Source organism: Mustela putorius, unplaced genomic scaffold (assembly GCF_011764305.1).
Source record: "Mustela putorius furo isolate JIRA1106 unplaced genomic scaffold, ASM1176430v1.1 tig00003846_pilon_pilon_pilon, whole genome shotgun sequence".
Lineage (NCBI taxonomy): Eukaryota > Metazoa > Chordata > Mammalia > Carnivora > Mustelidae > Mustela > Mustela putorius.
Window position 1 is genome coordinate 2,470,001 of NW_025421999.1, and position 17,673 is coordinate 2,487,673.

The 17,673-nt window shown below is 41.5% G+C and overlaps 1 protein-coding gene across 1 annotated transcript in view; it reads left to right on the forward strand.

Annotated features, from left to right (window-relative positions):
* RUNX1T1 (RUNX1 partner transcriptional co-repressor 1) overlaps positions 1-17,673 on the forward strand; it is a 132,134-nt gene that overhangs the window by 85,236 nt on the left and 29,225 nt on the right. Inside the window, 4 exon segments of the mRNA XM_004768592.3 lie at positions 153-334; positions 11,116-11,366; positions 16,106-16,191; positions 16,744-16,945. Of these exon segments, the coding sequence (XP_004768649.3) occupies positions 153-334; positions 11,116-11,366; positions 16,106-16,191; positions 16,744-16,945 (721 nt within the window).

The following is a 17,673-nucleotide window of genomic DNA, read 5'->3' on the forward strand; positions in this document are numbered from 1 at the left end:
GGGATTGTGCCTGGGACTCAGGCTTCTGAGTCGATGACTGACATTCTCATTGAGCTGGTTCGTGCGCTCTGCCAGTGGTTGAAAAGCGGACCGGGTCCACAGGTTTTCAGGAGCCTTCGGGTCCACCTCTCATTCCTGTCATGCCCCCACAGGCCAACTTGCCCCTGCTGCAGCGCGAGCTCCTCCACTGCGCAAGGCTGGCCAAACAGAACCCTGCCCAGTACCTCGCCCAGCATGAACAGCTGCTTCTGGACGCCAGCACCACCTCACCTGTTGACTCCTCAGAGCTGCTTCTCGATGTGAACGAAAACGGGAAGAGGCGAACTCCAGACAGGTGAGAGGGAGGAGGGCCCTGGACCCACCGTGGCCTTTTCCTCCCATCTGTGCTTCGAAGGCCTGTTGCTTTTGAAGTGCTGAGCGAGCTGCCCCAGAGGCCGTCGGGTCGCTCACGCTGGCCTGGGAGGTCACCGAGACCGTGTCAGTCAGGCTGTTGTGCAGGTTCATCTTGGCCGTCGTATTAGTAAAGGAAAAGGGGTGAATAACATCCGGATGGGCTCAGTGCCACCCATGGTTGTTAGAAACACAGTCAAGATGAAAATTCTCACTTATTACAGAATTCAACCCAACCAGGTATTTTGCCCTTCCCGTGTGAGGAAGTTCAGCCTTCCAAGTTTCCTCAGAACAGGACGGTTTGGAAAGCTGGCCTTTGTGGGTTGCTCAGTGAATGCAATGCAGTAGCTATTGAATTGGGGTTTAGAGGAGTTGAGAGAAAACTTCTGGGAAGCTAGACGAGCTGAGTGAAGATTAGCATTAAGTCAGAGAACTAGTAGATGGCACCTTTGTTGAACAATTTATCAGGCAGTATTCATTCCAGCAGGCACGCTGCTCTCAGAACTGAGAATTCCGAGAACCGTAAACGAAAGCCCCTTCTCCATTCAGCCCTACAAAGTAGCTGTTGAATAAGGTGTATGCCGTGAAATTTCCCATGTACCTATTAAAATAATTTTTTTGCGTGCCTCATCCTCATTTGCAAATATTTTCTAATATAGGAATATAAAGTCTCATGAGCAGCATCTTGCATCATATTTGTGAAAATATGGAACTGTATTGAAATGAAACCGTGTTCAGAAACGTGTTTGCCCTATGCTTTGTTTCCTTTCTCTATTTATCCACCCTGTGTCTGCATTTCATCAGGCATGAGTGAAACAGCCTTTGAGAGGCACAATCACATTCCAGATTCATGGGAGCTTATGATCCTTGGAGCTACTCAGAGACATCTATCTGTGACCGACTTAGCTACCCTTAAATGTATTAGCTGCTTTGCAAATCAGAATGTTATTAAAAGCCAGCCAGTTTACATACAGTTATTACATAATCCTCTGTTAAGCAGTTTTTATGCTACAGTCTCTGCATTTTTTTCCCTTTCAACATAGGACATTTTGATAGTTTAAAATCCAAAAGCAAAAGGTTAAACATTAGTTTACTTCTGACATGCTATAGACCTGCCTCCAAACACAACCTGCCAACAGGGCTGCTTTCTCCTTTTTGCAAACCATTTTTCCTTCGTCATATTTAAGCATTTAGTGCTTTAGCTTTGAAAAGCAACCACTTAATCCAGGTGTCCGAGTGGCATGTCCACGTGATACTGAAAACCAAGAAGCGGCCCTAGGATAGATGATTCACACGTGCCTTCCTGTCTGCTGCTAACCCCCGTACCCTGCAGGAACTCCTGTACTGTGTGCACATATGGAGGTGTTGCAGCTCCATTTTCCAAGGATAAGGTAAAAGAATTAGAGACGGGATGGACAGTTGGGAAGAAAACATTTATTTGGGCGGAGGATGGGGTACCAGGAAAAGCTCTGGATAGCTGTGATAAATGTGAAGATAATCCTACAGGCAAAATTGGAAGTGTTCTAGAAACCCCAACTGCTCAGTAGCAGACCCAACAGTTTCATTCCCTTCTCTGTAGCCCAGGCACTTCCCCACTGATCTCCTTTCCCAGTGTTTTGTATTTGAAGGTGTTGTGCCTGCAGGCTTGGCTTGGACGGTGCTGTGGTGAGCCCTCAGCAGCGTACTAAGGCTGAATACGGAAACTTCGTGTAGATTCCATGGATAATCAGCATTTTTGTTCTGGGGATCTGTAGCTGCGTGTGCATGCACATTTGCGTTTGATCAGGTGGAACTTTCTTTAAAAAGCCCTTCAGTTATTCAGAGGCAGTTAGTTGCTGGAGGCCAGAATTCACACAGTTGCTCTTTGACTGGAACATTCTTTTTTCAAGTGGAACCCTGAAGTGTGTGTTTTAATGGAAGGATGGCAAATGGATTTCCTTAGAGTTAGGAGGACGGGTAATGAGAATATGTTGTGTAAATACATTGGTATCTTGTGGGAATATGATCAGAGCCAAGAAAATATGGGTCTCTACAGTACTTTTTTGCATATATTTTCTGCATCTTGTTTGCATATGCATTTTCCTCTCCTCTGGTTATTTATCTGTATATCCAGATCTACTATATGAAATTTTATAGAGTATGGAGCTGTCTGACAGCAGAGCTTTTTTTGTTTTACTGAATGTTTTGTTGGTACATATGGTCTGACATGGATGAGCAGCCACGGTGAGATTTTGGAGTCTATTAAACTGGCTCATTAAAAAGATCAATCTGTTTCTGTAATAACACTGGGAACCATCAGTCACTAAAAGAGGGAAAAACTGACACCTGAGGAGAAAACACATTTTGGTAATTTGTTCATGACATGTCATGAACAAAAGAGCGCTCTATATTTTGTTTACAACTTTGGGGGCTTAAATTCTGTGACGATTGCCTATCTACCCTACGAAACAGTCATCATACGTTTCTGGGAGGGGTTGTGACAAGTTTAACTTCCTTCTCATCCTTAAATATGATTGCCACTGCTTCCGTTCCTTCTTTTTTTAAACATTATTGTTATTTACAGAGAAATGAAGACTCTGAGGGAAATCTATGGAATCTTTTTTTTTTCCCCTGTAAGAAAGAGTAAAATTTATTCCACTTTTCTTTTTAAAATATCTCCAGGGTGAGTTTCTGAAGAACTATGCCAAATTTGTAGGTCTGTGGTAGAATAGTATAGAACTCAACTTAGAAAAAGATAATTTTGATTTTAAAATCATGTTATTTTTTTCCTAAGATATTAAGGAAAGTAAATAGAAAATTCCGATTTCTACTCTTTGCTCATATTTAAGAGTTGATTGGTTATAGTAGACCTTGATTTTGTCATTCTGTGTTGGGAGAAGGTGACAAAGGGGATAGGAACCTTCCTGGTGCTGATTAAATGAAGTGACTGCTTTCAAAGATAAGACTAGAAGCTAAGAGCACTCTTTAAAACTTTTTGCCATGACAGTCGTGAAGACACTCACACTTTCACATGGGGTGAGGAGGGAAGGAGCAATTAGAGAAGGCTGCATTCTTTAGAGACTACAAAATGCGTAGGAATTATGAAGGTGAAAACACTCGTGTTAATCATCATTGCTGTCTGTCTTTTCTCACAGCTTTGATCCTGCAGCTTTTTGTTAAAATTCATCTTTAATATTATGTTTGCATCTGTTAATGCTGCTTTTCTGACTTAGAGAATCTTCCTTGTTTAAGAAATCAAACTGAATGATCTTTGGGTTTGTATGGGTAACACTGTTTCTACCTCTACCCCTTACTGTTTCAAATGATCGATGTGAAATATTAATCCTCTTCTCATTTATCATCATTTTAATAGAACTATGCTCTAAATCGCTCTCAGCTTAACACATCTAAACTTTATTAGGTAGGCCACACAGTTGCATTAATATGTATTTCCTCCTCCCTCGAGAATTAAATACTATTTTCTGAAAAGACTTGTTTGACCTTTAGAATTCTGAAGCTCGTCAGCTGGGAGGGATCTTATGGATCTACCAGGCCAGCGCTTGAAGAAATTATGGCCCAACAAACTTGCTTAAAGTCACGAAGCTTCTTAGGGGTAAAACCAGCATGTTTACAGACCTGAAATCTTGCAGTTGCACAAAATATGTTTTGATGTGCAGTTTAAATAAGGAAAGCTCAACTAGAAACTGGAGGGTTTTTTCCCCCTTACTTTCCCTCATTTATTTCTGCTGCATAATTGCTCAAGTGGGTAAATGCAATAGTATAATATTCTGGGGGCTTATAGATCTTTTTAATGACGGAGGATCCACAGTCAGCCAGGTTTCCTGGTTTAGTAAGTTAAAAAACATTGAAGGTTAGAGGGTCAGAAGGCAGTCGTTTTGAAACTGTGTGGTTGAATATATAAGATTGGTCGTCACAGCACACAGCTGCTGAAACTGCGAGGCCCATTTTTCCGTTTCTGTAACATAAATGAGGTTTCAATATTTTTGTCTTTCTAAAAAGAAAAAGTAGATACACTTTACAACAAATTATAGGATTAATTGACTATGCCAATCAGAATTAGATTTGTATTGTCTACTGCATTCAGTTTTCTGTGACAAAATGTAGGGAATTTATGTTATACTCTTGTTTCGTTTTGCATCTTTTACGCAGTTTTTGGTTGCACAAAGTGAGTAATCATTCCTGTAGAAATGACTTTTTTATATAGTCAGATCAATCATGAAGTATTCTAGTGAAATAGCATTCAGTTGCATTTACATGATCAGACTTGCCTGGTTGTAGAGGACATTTTGGCCTCTCCACACCAACTTCCATGTGAACTTGGCTAGTCTTATTTCTTGCTGCTCCCCTAGGGTCTGGCCTCCTGCTGAATACTCTTCATGCTTTCGTTTGTTTTCTAACTGATGGTTTCTGCTCAGTGCCTTGGTTCTTGTATGTCATCATTCTACTCATACTCTATAGGCTAACTGAGGTAGTATCTGCTATTTGAATGAAATCTTCCCAATTATAAATATTTAAAGTAGTTACTATTTTACTGAGCACTTAAGATGTGCCAAGCCTCATGCTAAGTAACTGACATAATATATAGTAATTCCTCCCCCCATCTGTGGGGCATACATTGGTTCCAAGACCCCCAGTGGGTGCCTTAAAACCACAAATAGTACCAAACCTTATATATACTGTGTTTCCTCCTATATATACATACCTGTGATAGAGTTTAATTTATAAATGAGGCATCATGTTCTTAGCAACAAAAATAAAATAGAGCAGTTATAACAATGTTCTGTAAAAAAAGTTAGGTCTCTCTCAAAGTACCTTCTTGTACTGCACTCACTTTTCTTGTGATGATGTGGGATGATAAAATGCCTGTGTGATGAGATGAAGTGACGTGAATGACGTTGGTGGTGTGATGTCACGTTAGGCTGCTTGCTGCCGGCCTGCAGACTCTATGTGAGGAAGAGGGTCATCTGCTCCTGGACTGAGGTTGCCTAGGGAAGTGGAGCTGGGAACAGTGAAACCACAGATAAGGGGAGCCTGCTGTATACCTAGCGCTTTATTTTCTACCAGGCCTATTGTATAGAGGCAGGCTGGAGAATGTGTCTGAGGTCACGTGGCTTCTAAGAGGCACACGGATGGGATTCTGACCCCTCATTCTCTGACTCGAGTGTCTGTGATCTTATAATAATGACTCTTACACCACCAGCCGCTGAATGCCCCACCTTGAAAACAAACTGATTTGATTATGTTGTTGAATGCCAAATACAGGCTAGGCTCTTCATGTGGGTTTTTTCAGATGGTCCTTAGTAGCTCTGAGACAGTCATTGTCCTTTGTGGATGAAAACACTGAGGCGCATAGCAGTTAAACTGTCTTAAGTTCATACGGCCAGCAATTAGCAGTGCCCAAACTTGAAGCCAGCTCCACAGCCCTGCTCTCTTGAGCGCCCATTGTGGAGTGATCTTTACTCCTTCTAGTGTCCCGATCCACTTTTGTACTGTTTTTATGCAATGTGCCAAATTCTGGTCCTTCATGAATGTATAGAAACCTTACATCTCTAATTAAATTGTGTTTATAGTGAAGATTTCTTGCCAGCACTCTTCCAAAAAGAATTTAAGTCTAGTACTAAATGATTATCTTACGGAGAGGGTTTTGGGGCATCGTGGATTGTATCTTGGGCATCCTTTATTCCCAGGAAAGTTTAGGGCAATGTATTACACATACTGGGTGTCTGAACCAAAACAAAGCAAAACACCCCACACACACACACTCCCCACACACAACACACACAGCAATGCCAACAATCCTACTTGAACAAATAAAGTTAAGCATTTAATGCAGTCATTTTCAGTAGTATACCAAATGGTCTCTCTCTCAAGAGTCTTGCTTGTTTGCTTTCTTGATGACTATCTTGCTTTCTATTGTTTTAAAAGATGTATCTCTGAAATACCCACAACAATGAAATTAGCCATGCGTGCCAGGAACAGAATGCCATGATTGGCTCACTGACCAGAAAAAACTGGAGGGTTCCAGTTGGAATTTATAGATAACAGGTTAGAAAGGGAAAGCACAGTTGTAGATAGCAGGAGCAGGAGAATGGAGAACCTTGCAGTGGCCAGAAATCAGAAAATGCGTGGGGACAGCCAGTAGCAAGTTGAGCAGGTGGCAAGCTTTGGGAAACATGGGAGGGAAGACTCAGATGGCTCTCTGAACCTGCCTGTTGTAATTCTTGAAGGCCCAGGTGTTGTGGCTGTGTGTGTGGAGTGGCAAACACCGCCTGCATCTTACTCGCACCTGAAGGGATTATTAGCATGTGCTGCGTCAGCCATGGAGGGATTGAAGGCATTTCTTTCCATATGGCCCAGCGATGATGGTCCTGTGTCATTCAGCTCTCTGTACTTCCCCATCTACATATCCCACTTCCTCCAGGGAGAGAGCAAAAAGTGTGAAACCCCTCTGGGGTGTCATGACGAATTAGGTTCTAATTTCATTTGAAGGAAGCGGGGTAATTTGTAATACATTTAATTTCAGATGCCTTACTCAACATCAATGGAAAGGTGGCATGTTAAATTTTTATCTAAACTTCCCTGCTTCCTAATGATTCCTGAAGAGACCTTTTGCTGACAAAAGAATGTCAAGAATGATTTTAGCCCCCCTTTTGATTCAGTGTCCAGTTAGTCTGTGGAAACCTCAACAAATCACATGTGTTAGAAAAGGGAAGGAAGGTGTGCTTACTATCAAATCATTAATGTCTTTGGGCTTTTTAAACATCAAGCTACTACATTAAAATGAGATATAAATCTAGACTTCTAAAGTACAAGAATAAATATATGTGTCTTTTTATTGTGAGAGTCTGCTGGCATCTTAGCCCTGGCTTTGGCTGAGACTCTGGTCAAGAGGACAGAGGCGTGAACAGGCCAAGATGGGCAAAAGGCACTGTGCTACAGATGCTTAAGGGACCCTTGGCAGGACTTGATTCGGAAAAGAAAGTTGTAGCATAGCCTCCATTATTGAGGAGCTGGGGGTGCGGGGAAACAGCCTGAGGTGGGATAAAATGTAACTTAGGTTTGTCTCTAAAGTTTTGTTGTGTTTGTTTTAACGTTTATTATTTCCCATTCATCCCATTTTACTGGGCAGGAAACTGAAGCCAGAGGTTAACCTTCCTGAGGTCACACAGCTGAGTCCTGAGTGGCCCTTTATTATTAAAGGCCTTCAGATTCCTGAGAAGTGGTTGGGATCTAAATGTTGATGTGGTTGGGTTATGTTCAGAAAATTTCTCTTGGTAGGGAGAGAGAATATTCTCAGGCTGATTTAAAAAACAAACAAAATGCCTTTCAGAAATCTCTGAGACATGACGGACTTCCCACTAGAATTTGAGTTATTTCAAGAGTATGCTGGTACGGGACAATGAAAAGTGATGGGACAATTTGTTCGTTCAGCCGGATACGCTTTGAAAGGGCAACATTAAAAGAGCTAATTTAGAATTTGTTCAAGTAAATGAGGTGTAGATAGTTGTTGGTATTTTTTAAGAAGAAGACAGACAAATAGCAATTAAGATGTTTTAGTTACCTTTCTGGACATAACTCCTTTGAATAGGGTTGGCCCTATAACCAGACATGGGTGATTTGTGGAAGCACCAAGGAGACCTTTCATAGCTTTGTTTCTATGAGCCGTGAATGTTTTAATGCTTTGCTGTTAAAATATAACTACCTTTGTGAGGTGTTGAGCTTTGTTGTTTCCATAGCTAGCAGAGTGATAGAACAGCAGGGTCCTGATAGAAATGACAGGACCCACTCGGGACCTCGCCCTGCTTGGGGATATTACTGTCCTTGTTTTAGGGGGGAAAAAAACCCTCTTATTTCATAATAATGGGTCACTGAAGTAATAACACTGATCAGACAGTGGATATGAGGGTGAAGGTAAGTAACATATATCCAGCCACTTTGAAAATTACAAGAATTCTTCCAATGTTGTATGTTGCTGTTATTGAACAAAGAGAGGCAAAACCAGTAAATCAAGGTGGTCTGACAGCTGGGTCAGAGATGTTTGCATATTTAGAAATGCAACAGGGGCTGCTATAAGATATTTAGAGGATATTTTCTATTTCTGCGTGTGTGTGCGCGCGCACACACACACACACACACACACACGCTACAAATAATTGTTCAAAGCAAAGAACAGAGACGTTCTCTGTTGGCTAAAGTGGTTGACTTTGACAGAATTTGGCCAGCGAAGCATTCAGCCTGTGTGTTTCGATTATAACCATGATGTCCTAACTAGGCCATTTGGATGTAAATACAGAATAATTCAACCGCAGTTTTCAAACTAGGAGGGACCTCAGCAATCATCTAGTCCAGTGGTTTTCAAACTTGGTTTTAGCAACAGATCTGGTCCTTTAAAGTGAAACCTTAGGTTGAACCCCAACTTGCAAAACAGAAAATTCAGTGGGTTCCTGTTGTCCTTCAAGTCTTTGATGTTTGGGGGAAAAAAATTCTTCATTGCCTGCAGAATCCTGTAAAAGCACTTCAGGTGGCACAGTTTGAAAACCACTGATCTAGTCCAACCCTTTCATTTTACAGATGAGCACACTGAGGTCCAGAGAGGTTAAGTGGCTTGCCCAAGGTCACACAGCTAGTCGTGGAAGAGCCAGGACTAGATCTCAGGTCTCTTGATTCCCAGTCCAGTGCTCTTTCCACTACACCACCCTGCCTGTAAGGTAGGTGCTGTGTCAGCATTATGTTCATAGCTACTAATAGTCTTCAGTATTTATCAACTGATTTATGCTGGTGATGTGCATTGAATGTTGAGATGTTTTATTCAGAAATATACAGGATATAAAAATAAAGATTAGAATGTCAAATTTACTCTTAGAAGATAAATTGGTGGCTAGATTGTTCCCTTTCACTTTTAAAAATTATTTTCAACAGTGTATTCAGGTAGTGTCTGAGGTACACTGGGCGTTTAGTCTGATATCAGTGATCAAGATGTATGGAGCCTGTATGTATCAGACACCTACTTGGATGGAAACAGCATTGACTTTTGGCTGCTAGTCTCGCGGGGACCATGCCCTGCTGCCATTTCCAACGTTGGCTCAGTTCCTGTCGCTAGTACTGTGCCTCTCTCTTCAGCAGGTAGTGGCCATATATTATTTCACATTTCAACTCTGCAGAGCTTCTCTTAGTTCTTTGTGTGCTTGGGCCTTCTGTCTCTACGTCCTCTATCCTTCTCCATCTGGTGTGTATACATTGTCACTGGGGCTCTACCCTAAAGGGATGTATGGGGTGGTTCATGGCAGAGTCTTAATGCTCTAATCTCCATATCTCTGTTGAGTTAGTTTCCATGCAGATGCCTCTGGTGTTTATCAGAGAGCATATCCTAGACTCTACTTAAGAAACTAGGAAAAGTGTCTTAAAAGGCCTCTATGCTATTGTTACCAACTTAAAATAAAAAAGGCAAGTGGAAGTCTGCAGCAACTGTGACTTGGTAGAGTTTCTCATGGAGACGTTTCCTGGGAAAGTAGATATTATCACTGGTCTAAGGTTAGAGTGCTAGTCTTGTGAGGAGAGCCAAATACAAAGGAAATAGTTAGCGTAGGAGCTGTGATTTCGGTCAAAGTTGGGATTTGATTGGTTCCTATTTTCCTGAATATATTGCGTTAGTTTCTAAGAATATATTGAGTAAGTTTCTATCCAGACCCCAAATACTTCTTTAGCCCCATTTCTGTGTAAGAATGTAGGAGCAGTGATTAGTTATCAGGGCCTCATTCATATACCATATTCCTTCTGAAAGCCAAGCTTAAAGCTCTGTGTATCCCATCATGAAATGCAGTCAGGGTGTGCCCATCCTGCCCAGACACCTGAGGAAGGTCACAGAGGCTCCCTGGGCAAGCCTTCTCCACTTTAAGGGGGCTGACTTCCAGGTAGCTCTTAATGGCTGCTGGGGAAGGCAGTGTCCGGGTCCCAGATGTTGCGTTGCTTCCTTGTCTTAGCTCAGTATGATCAGCCCTTTCCATAGAACTTTCTGTGATGATGAAAATGCACCGTATATGTGCAATCCAATGCCATAGCCACAGGTTGTGATGGTGAGTACCTGAGATGTGGCTACTGCCCATGAAGAACCAGGTTTAAACTGAATTTACATTAGCTTCCATTTAAATTTAAATGGCCACATGTAGCTATTGTATGGGACCACACAGCTAGCTCTTAGATGTTCTCCAACATGAAAATCAGATGCCGGGTTGGATAAATGGAATAGGAATTCCTTCAGAATTCATCAAGAGAGGAATGCCATACCAAACACTTTGATGAATCTTCACCAAACACCATTTAGTTTTAGGATAATTTGTTTGAAATCAAGTACTTTTTTTCTTTATTGTTTGTTTTGTTTTTTAATAAATATGCTAGCTAGGGAGGGAGATTAAGTAAGATTACTCTTACTTCAGTAATAAAGTATGAGTACTCTTAGTTGTGACCTCACCACACATGCGAGCTACAACCAGAAAGATATCTGCCAGCTTGGTGAGGCGTGAACCCATTTTCTCATGTGTGCGGTCTTGCGATGACTTAGGCCTCAGCACGGGTTCCAGTGAATTCCCACAGGTCTTCTGGGAAGCCAAGTTTAGGAAGTTTCTGGCCAATAAATAAATACTCTGTTTATATTGTAAGTTCAAATGTGAGTGTCTGAACTATGCTGGCTTCTGAATAACATGATGAAACTTTTTCTTCCCCCTTTAGAACCAAAGAAAATGGCTTTGACAGAGAGCCTTTGCACTCAGAACATCCAAGCAAGCGACCATGCACTATTAGCCCAGGCCAGCGGTACAGTCCAAATAACGGCTTATCCTACCAGCCCAATGGCCTGCCTCACCCCACCCCACCTCCACCTCAGCATTACCGTTTGGATGATATGGCCATTGCCCACCACTACAGGGACTCCTATCGACACCCCAGCCACAGGGACCTCAGGGACAGAAACAGACCTATGGGTAAGCTTGAAGAATCTGTTCACTTCTTATGGCATTGGATGCTTGAAGACTCCCGTCATTACTTCTCAACTGAACTTGAGGCTTGAAATCTGTGTGATAGGGGTAAAAATTCTCTTCTCTCTATGTCGTCTCCTTTATGAGAACAGTTGGTTAGTATGAGTATGTTTTTTAACAGCTGTGCTTTCTCTCTCTTAATTACTTACGGTCTTTAGGACAGCAGCCTATTTTTTTTTTTTCTTTTTGGGGGAAAGGGGCACCTAAATTAATATAAAGTCCTCAACAAATGCAAAGTGAATTTTTAGGTTATTATTATTTTTTTAACATTAGAGATTTCATACGCAGCCTGTCTGCCACAAACATTTTTAAAAATGTTAAGGTGTTCCTTTTCTTTCATCGTACTTTTATTTCAGACAGTCTTAGGGTTCAGTTTGGTTTTTCCAGTCTTTGCGGTACTCTGTATTTGAAAAACATGAGAGGCACGATGTCTCAGGCTTAAAGCAACAGATGTTCTTTGAGGAATGGTTTGGTACTTTCTTCACCTGCAAGTGACAGTGATTAAATTTAATATTGACAGTTTTGTGTCATAGATCAAAGTGCCAAAGAAAGAATGAGTTTAGGGAAACATGTGATCCATTTGCCTGTGTTCATTCGTTCTTTACATAAAACTGTTGAAGAGGGAAGCATTTAGGAGACATGGCCTTATAAAGAACAAGTGTCTGCCATGCAAAATAAGAGGGAAAGTGAATAAGGTAAGATTGGATACCCTGAGATCAGGGGTCAGGGGAGAGCATCAGAGCACTGTTCCAGGCTCTTGTAATTCTTGATTTTAGCAACTCGAGCTATTCATAAACTGAGAGCAACCGTCAATCCTTTCTTCTTTCTCCATCTCCTGTGTCCACTCCACTTACCAGCAGGACTTCATTAGTCAGCTAATTGCTGCTGAACTTGCCTGGCTGGTAGAGTTGGTGGGCAGGGTGGTGGAAAGAGCAGGGAAGAAAGCCTAAGTGGAAAACGAGAACACGGGGCTGGGGATGCAGAACTCCGGGAACAGCCGCAGTGCTCAGGTAGCAGGCACGGTGTTTTTAGCCAGAGACAGAGGTAGTGTGATGAGTAGAAGTTTATGTAAGCTTTCACTATAGTTGCTAGCAAACAGGGCTGCTGTATTTGGATCTTTTTGCCTTTTTTCCATGTAACCCCCCAAATGTTCAGAAAGTCGGAAAGGAGGCTCAGGGTGAGGGGAGGGGCCATGATTGAGGCCCTGGTTGTGAGACAGTCAAAAAGTAGTTCTGCTTCCCACAACGGCCTTTGCTACCTTTCTATATTGTGCCGGACAAATGACTAAGCATATAATTTGTGCTTTCTTAATAACCAGTCTGTCTAATGTTCTCCCAGGTACGATTTCTGAAGAGCTCTAAAAAGTGGTTATGTCATTTCTCAGCCTGGATCAATATTTTGACGCCCCCACCCCCAAACCAAATGTGGTTACAACCTCATTCTAAGTCAAGTCAAGGGCTTGCCATTTTTTTTATGACGTTAGGCCCCCAAAGCATGATTCCTCATTTTCCAAGTAGAAGTGGACTCACCAGGTCATTGTAAGATGAATTCAAGATATCCTGCTCTTGTAGGTGCTGGGAAGTGGCCTCTTTGTTAGGCAGCAAATGCTATTTTATAAAATATTAGTTCCAGTGCACTATAAAGTAATCAGCAAAGAAGTAATTAGGCTTCTGTGCAATGATTATGTTTTCATCTGGTAATGTAAAATATCCCTTTATGAGTTATATCTGTACCCACTGGTTTTATATGATTTTTCTTCAGACCACGTTCTTACCTTTTAATTATATTAGCTTATAAAACTAATAGTGCTAATCTCTATAAATATGTGCAACTACTTAACCATCCCTAAAGTCTGGCCCAGTTTAGTGTGTGTTAGTGTAAAATAAAATCTTGATGTATGAGTAACAAATGGTGGTATTACATTAGGCTGCCATTTTGAGAATATAAAAATTGTCATAAATGTATACTTAGTCTAGTATGACTTATAAATGCCTATTATGTAGAGACATACACTCACTAGAGTCCTTTAATAAAATACCTTTACAAACAGCATTAGTTTATAAATAAACTTCAGAGTTTTAGTCTAGTTAGCTAAAATCTTCTAAACTGTAAGAACCAGTTAGTATTCAACATTATTGTCAAATTGCCCACAAATGGAAATGTGCTCTTTAATGATTATGAGTTACTTTCCCCCTAGTATATCCCTTTGGTATTATGAATATAAATGAAAATTGTGTGGTGATGAATATTGAAGTATCTGAAATAGAAATTAATAAATGTAAGATTTTGAGTTGATTTAGTTTTTCCTTTTTAGAGATTTGATTCTTTCTAACAGATGACTTTCAGAGTTCAGAAGCAGCAAATTATATATTTTCTTACCAAGTACTTGGGCTCAAACATGTTTCTAATGTACCTTTTTTTTTTTTAACGAGTTGAAACTTAGCAGTATTCCACAAATGTTGGAATCTCATTATCCACAGGCATCCTATGGTTCATTAATATTCCTCCTGGCGTTAGAGCTTATATCATTGTTGACTTAGATCTGCTGAATTTTTGAAACTTTTTAAAAAAAATATTTATTTAGAGAGAGCATGTGAGTGGGGGTTGGGAGCAGGTGGAGAGATACAATCCCAAATAAACTCCACACTGAGCATGAAGCTTGATGCAGGGCTCAATCACATGACCCTTAGATCATGACCTGAGCTGAAATCGAGAGTCAGATGCTCAACTGACTTAGCCACCCAGGTGCTCCTGAAACTTTCGAGACCTCTAAAGTTCTTGGTCCTCAAAACCAAATAGTAAGATGCCTCCATTATGAAAGTCAATGCCATATTTATATCTTCATCACTCTCTGGTTGTTTTCTGTGATGACTCATTTCAGTGGTAGTGTTTTTATTTCCTAAAACATAAGCAACAAATAAGTCAACAAAAATTACATATTTGCAAACATTTCAACTTGAAATAGTCACAACAGACAGAGTAATAACTAAATATTCTTTTCCCCCAATGTCTTTTCTATTATGCAAATTATTAACACATATTTGCAATTTTACTTTTTTACCAATAGGTGGCATTGACCATTTTAACTTTAAAAATGTATCTCTGAACATGTTCTAATTAGACAAGAATGATGTGAAGTGATTTATATTTAGCTTTTTATTTAATCTGAGAAAACACTGTGTGTGTGTGTCTCCATCGGCTATAAATTAAATTGCATTTCATGGTTGGTTAAGAAGAGTCATGTGACTCATCATCTTTATTTCTCTATATCAGGTAAAAGAGGGACTTCTAACCACTCTGCTTCCACAGAAAGTGCAATTCAGTATCTCAGAAGTCTCATTGTCCTCTAACTCCCACATGATGCCCTCTTGAGAAGGAGCCTACCTAGGTGCCTAGAATCCCACACCATGTCAGACTTAATTTGCTATTCAGAGTAACGGTTAGTAACCCATAACTGAAAAGGGGTTTTAATCATTTAAAGTAGAAAATATTGCCATAGTTCAATGCCTTTCTTTTGTAGTGGAAACTAAGAATTTGTAAGAGGAGCACTACAATCTGGGTGTCTCTGCTCATAGCCTCCCACCCTGTCCTCTCAGGGAGACACGTTTGTTTTCTATCTTGATGAGCATCCTACCTCACTGCCCACGGTCATGGCTGTTGTTGCTTGGTTGGTAAGCACTTCCACATTACCTTTTTGAGTTGTACCTTAATTGTGATGCTGAAGAGCATTAATACTTAACTCTATAGATTACAAATTGGGGTTTTTGGTTTCTTGGATTGGATTTAAGATTATCTGTCCAAAGCTAAGTGCAGAGGTGGCTCAGACAGTTAAGCAGCCAGCTCTTGATTTTGGCTTAGGTCATGATCTCATGGTTGTGAGATTGAGCCTGGGGTCAGGTTCTGTGCTCAGCAGGGAGTCTGCTTGGTATTCTCTCCCTCCCTCTCCCTTTGCCCCTCCCCGCATTTGCACACATGCGATCTCTCCCTCTCTCTCGAAATAAATAAAATCTTAAAAAAAAAAAAAAAAGATTTTTGTCCAAAATTACATCTGGTATGTTGCATTTTCTCCTAAGTGATGTCCAGTTTATTTCTTTAAAAAAAAAATTTTTTTAGTAAACCAAATGAGTATACATTGCTTTCATATTTTGCAAGCCCTCTCTTCATGGCCTAGTTTCATCATGGAGGTATACACAGTAGAGTTGTGTTCATTTGCCTGTGCTGAAATGGGGAAAAATTTTACCATGCTCATTTTAGAAAAGCATATACCTACCATGTAAAGTGATTTATGCTGTCTTTATTTTTAATGCTAGAAAGCTGCACTTTGAAACCACTTAATGTCTCGTTGTGGTTTCTCATATTTATTAAGAGTTAGTATATATTTATATTTTCAATTTGGGAACATGATATGGATAACTGACTCAGTGCTTGGTGTCACTTTACTCCCTGTTCTTCCTACATGAAGGGTTCCGACCATATGACCTGCAACGTTCTTCCTAGTTTTAACGTTTTATCATTCTTTGAAGAGCCCATTAGGTAATTGCGAATGTGAGTATGACTTACGTCTCCATTAAAAAATCAAATACCTTTTCACATCATTTAGTTTAGTCTTTGCTAAGTGCCTGTGTGCGTATGGATTATGTCCCGAACACTGTAGGGTGATTCAGCCTTCTTCTCTACGTTTGTAGGGTTGCATGGCACACGTCAAGAAGAAATGATTGATCACAGACTAACAGACAGAGAATGGGCAGAGGAATGGAAACATCTTGACCATGTAAGATATCGGTAATCATTTAGGTTAAAATATGTTTCCAAAACAACTGGAGTGGGCTTCTATGATAAAAGAGAAATTGGTGGGGTTGCTTTGAGGGTGCTATCCTTGAAGAAAGTAATGAGTGGGAATATTTGCAATACATGCAGGATTTGATTTTACATTAATATCAAAGGCACTGACGTAAGAGAAGTGTGAGGTCGTGGAAAGGAGTCCTCCAAGCCAGATCCGTGGGTTCCTGTTTTATTGCAAACGGGTCATTTGGTTTATACACTAATGGGATTAGTATTGGGAACTTGGCTGTGTGCCTTCAGCCGAAATCTCTGTCGTGAGTCATGTTCACGCCTCCCACGTTTTACTCTCATTCCCACTGAGTTTACTCCTCAGTCGGGCCTCAATGTCAGGTCTGACCTTTGAAAACACTTAGATGGAAGGAAGCCTTGGGGACAGCCATGGCGTCCCTCCTGGTCCTGCGGTGGTCTGTCTCACTGCCCGCCCGAGCCATTTGGTGGTGGTGACAGCTGTGTTCTTCCCCCGCGCCCGCCCCTTCCACAGCTGTTGAACTGCATCATGGACATGGTGGAGAAGACACGGCGGTCCCTCACCGTGCTGCGGCGGTGTCAGGAGGCCGACCGCGAGGAGCTGAATTACTGGATCCGGCGCTACAGCGACGCTGAGGACTTGAAGAAAGGCGGCGGCGGCGGCGGCGGCCACTCCCGGCAGCAGAGCCCCGTCAACCCGGACCCGGTGGCGCTAGGTACTTTTCCCTTGGGTGGACACGCTGGACGGAGAGTGCTCACGCTCTTCGTGCCCATTTCACGTTCGGGGGGGTCTTGGCAATAATAAAGGGTGTGCAGGGCCTTCTAGAGCCATAAACACTGGACATCCCCCATAGTTCTTGTGTCTCCGTGCGGAAGCCCGCCGACTGGCCAATGCAGAGGCGGTCGCCACACATTGGCTCCTCTTTGCAGGTAATGCTGGGCTCAGGGCAGAGCTTCGAGTCCGGGCCAGGGTTTCACCTGTGTCGCGGAGACCTGTGCCCCTGCACAGGACGCCTCGCTGCACCCTGCCCCCAGCGTGCCAGAACAGAATCTCCGGGCGCTGCCAGCTTCTGTGGCGGCAGCAATTCTCCAGGGAGTTCTGCTGCCAAACGGTGTTGGATGTGTTGTCTGAGTTTTAATTGATGACACAGTCTCTAAGACGGCCTGTTTTCCAGCTGTATCTTTTATTTTCATAAAATACTTACCCAGGAAGAGAGACCTAATGGTTCTATAGTCTGCTAGCTGGCACTTGAAAATGAGCAGTGAAGGGAACACTCTTCTGCTGACCTGACCTTAACCTAGATTGCGTAAGGCCTTCATTTAAAAATTTTTTTTTCAAATTTTTATTTAAATTCTACTTAGTTAACATATAATGTAATATTGGCTTTAGGACCCTATAAAGCTTTTATTAGTTCTAATGTGACTGCTAATATAGTCGAGCTTT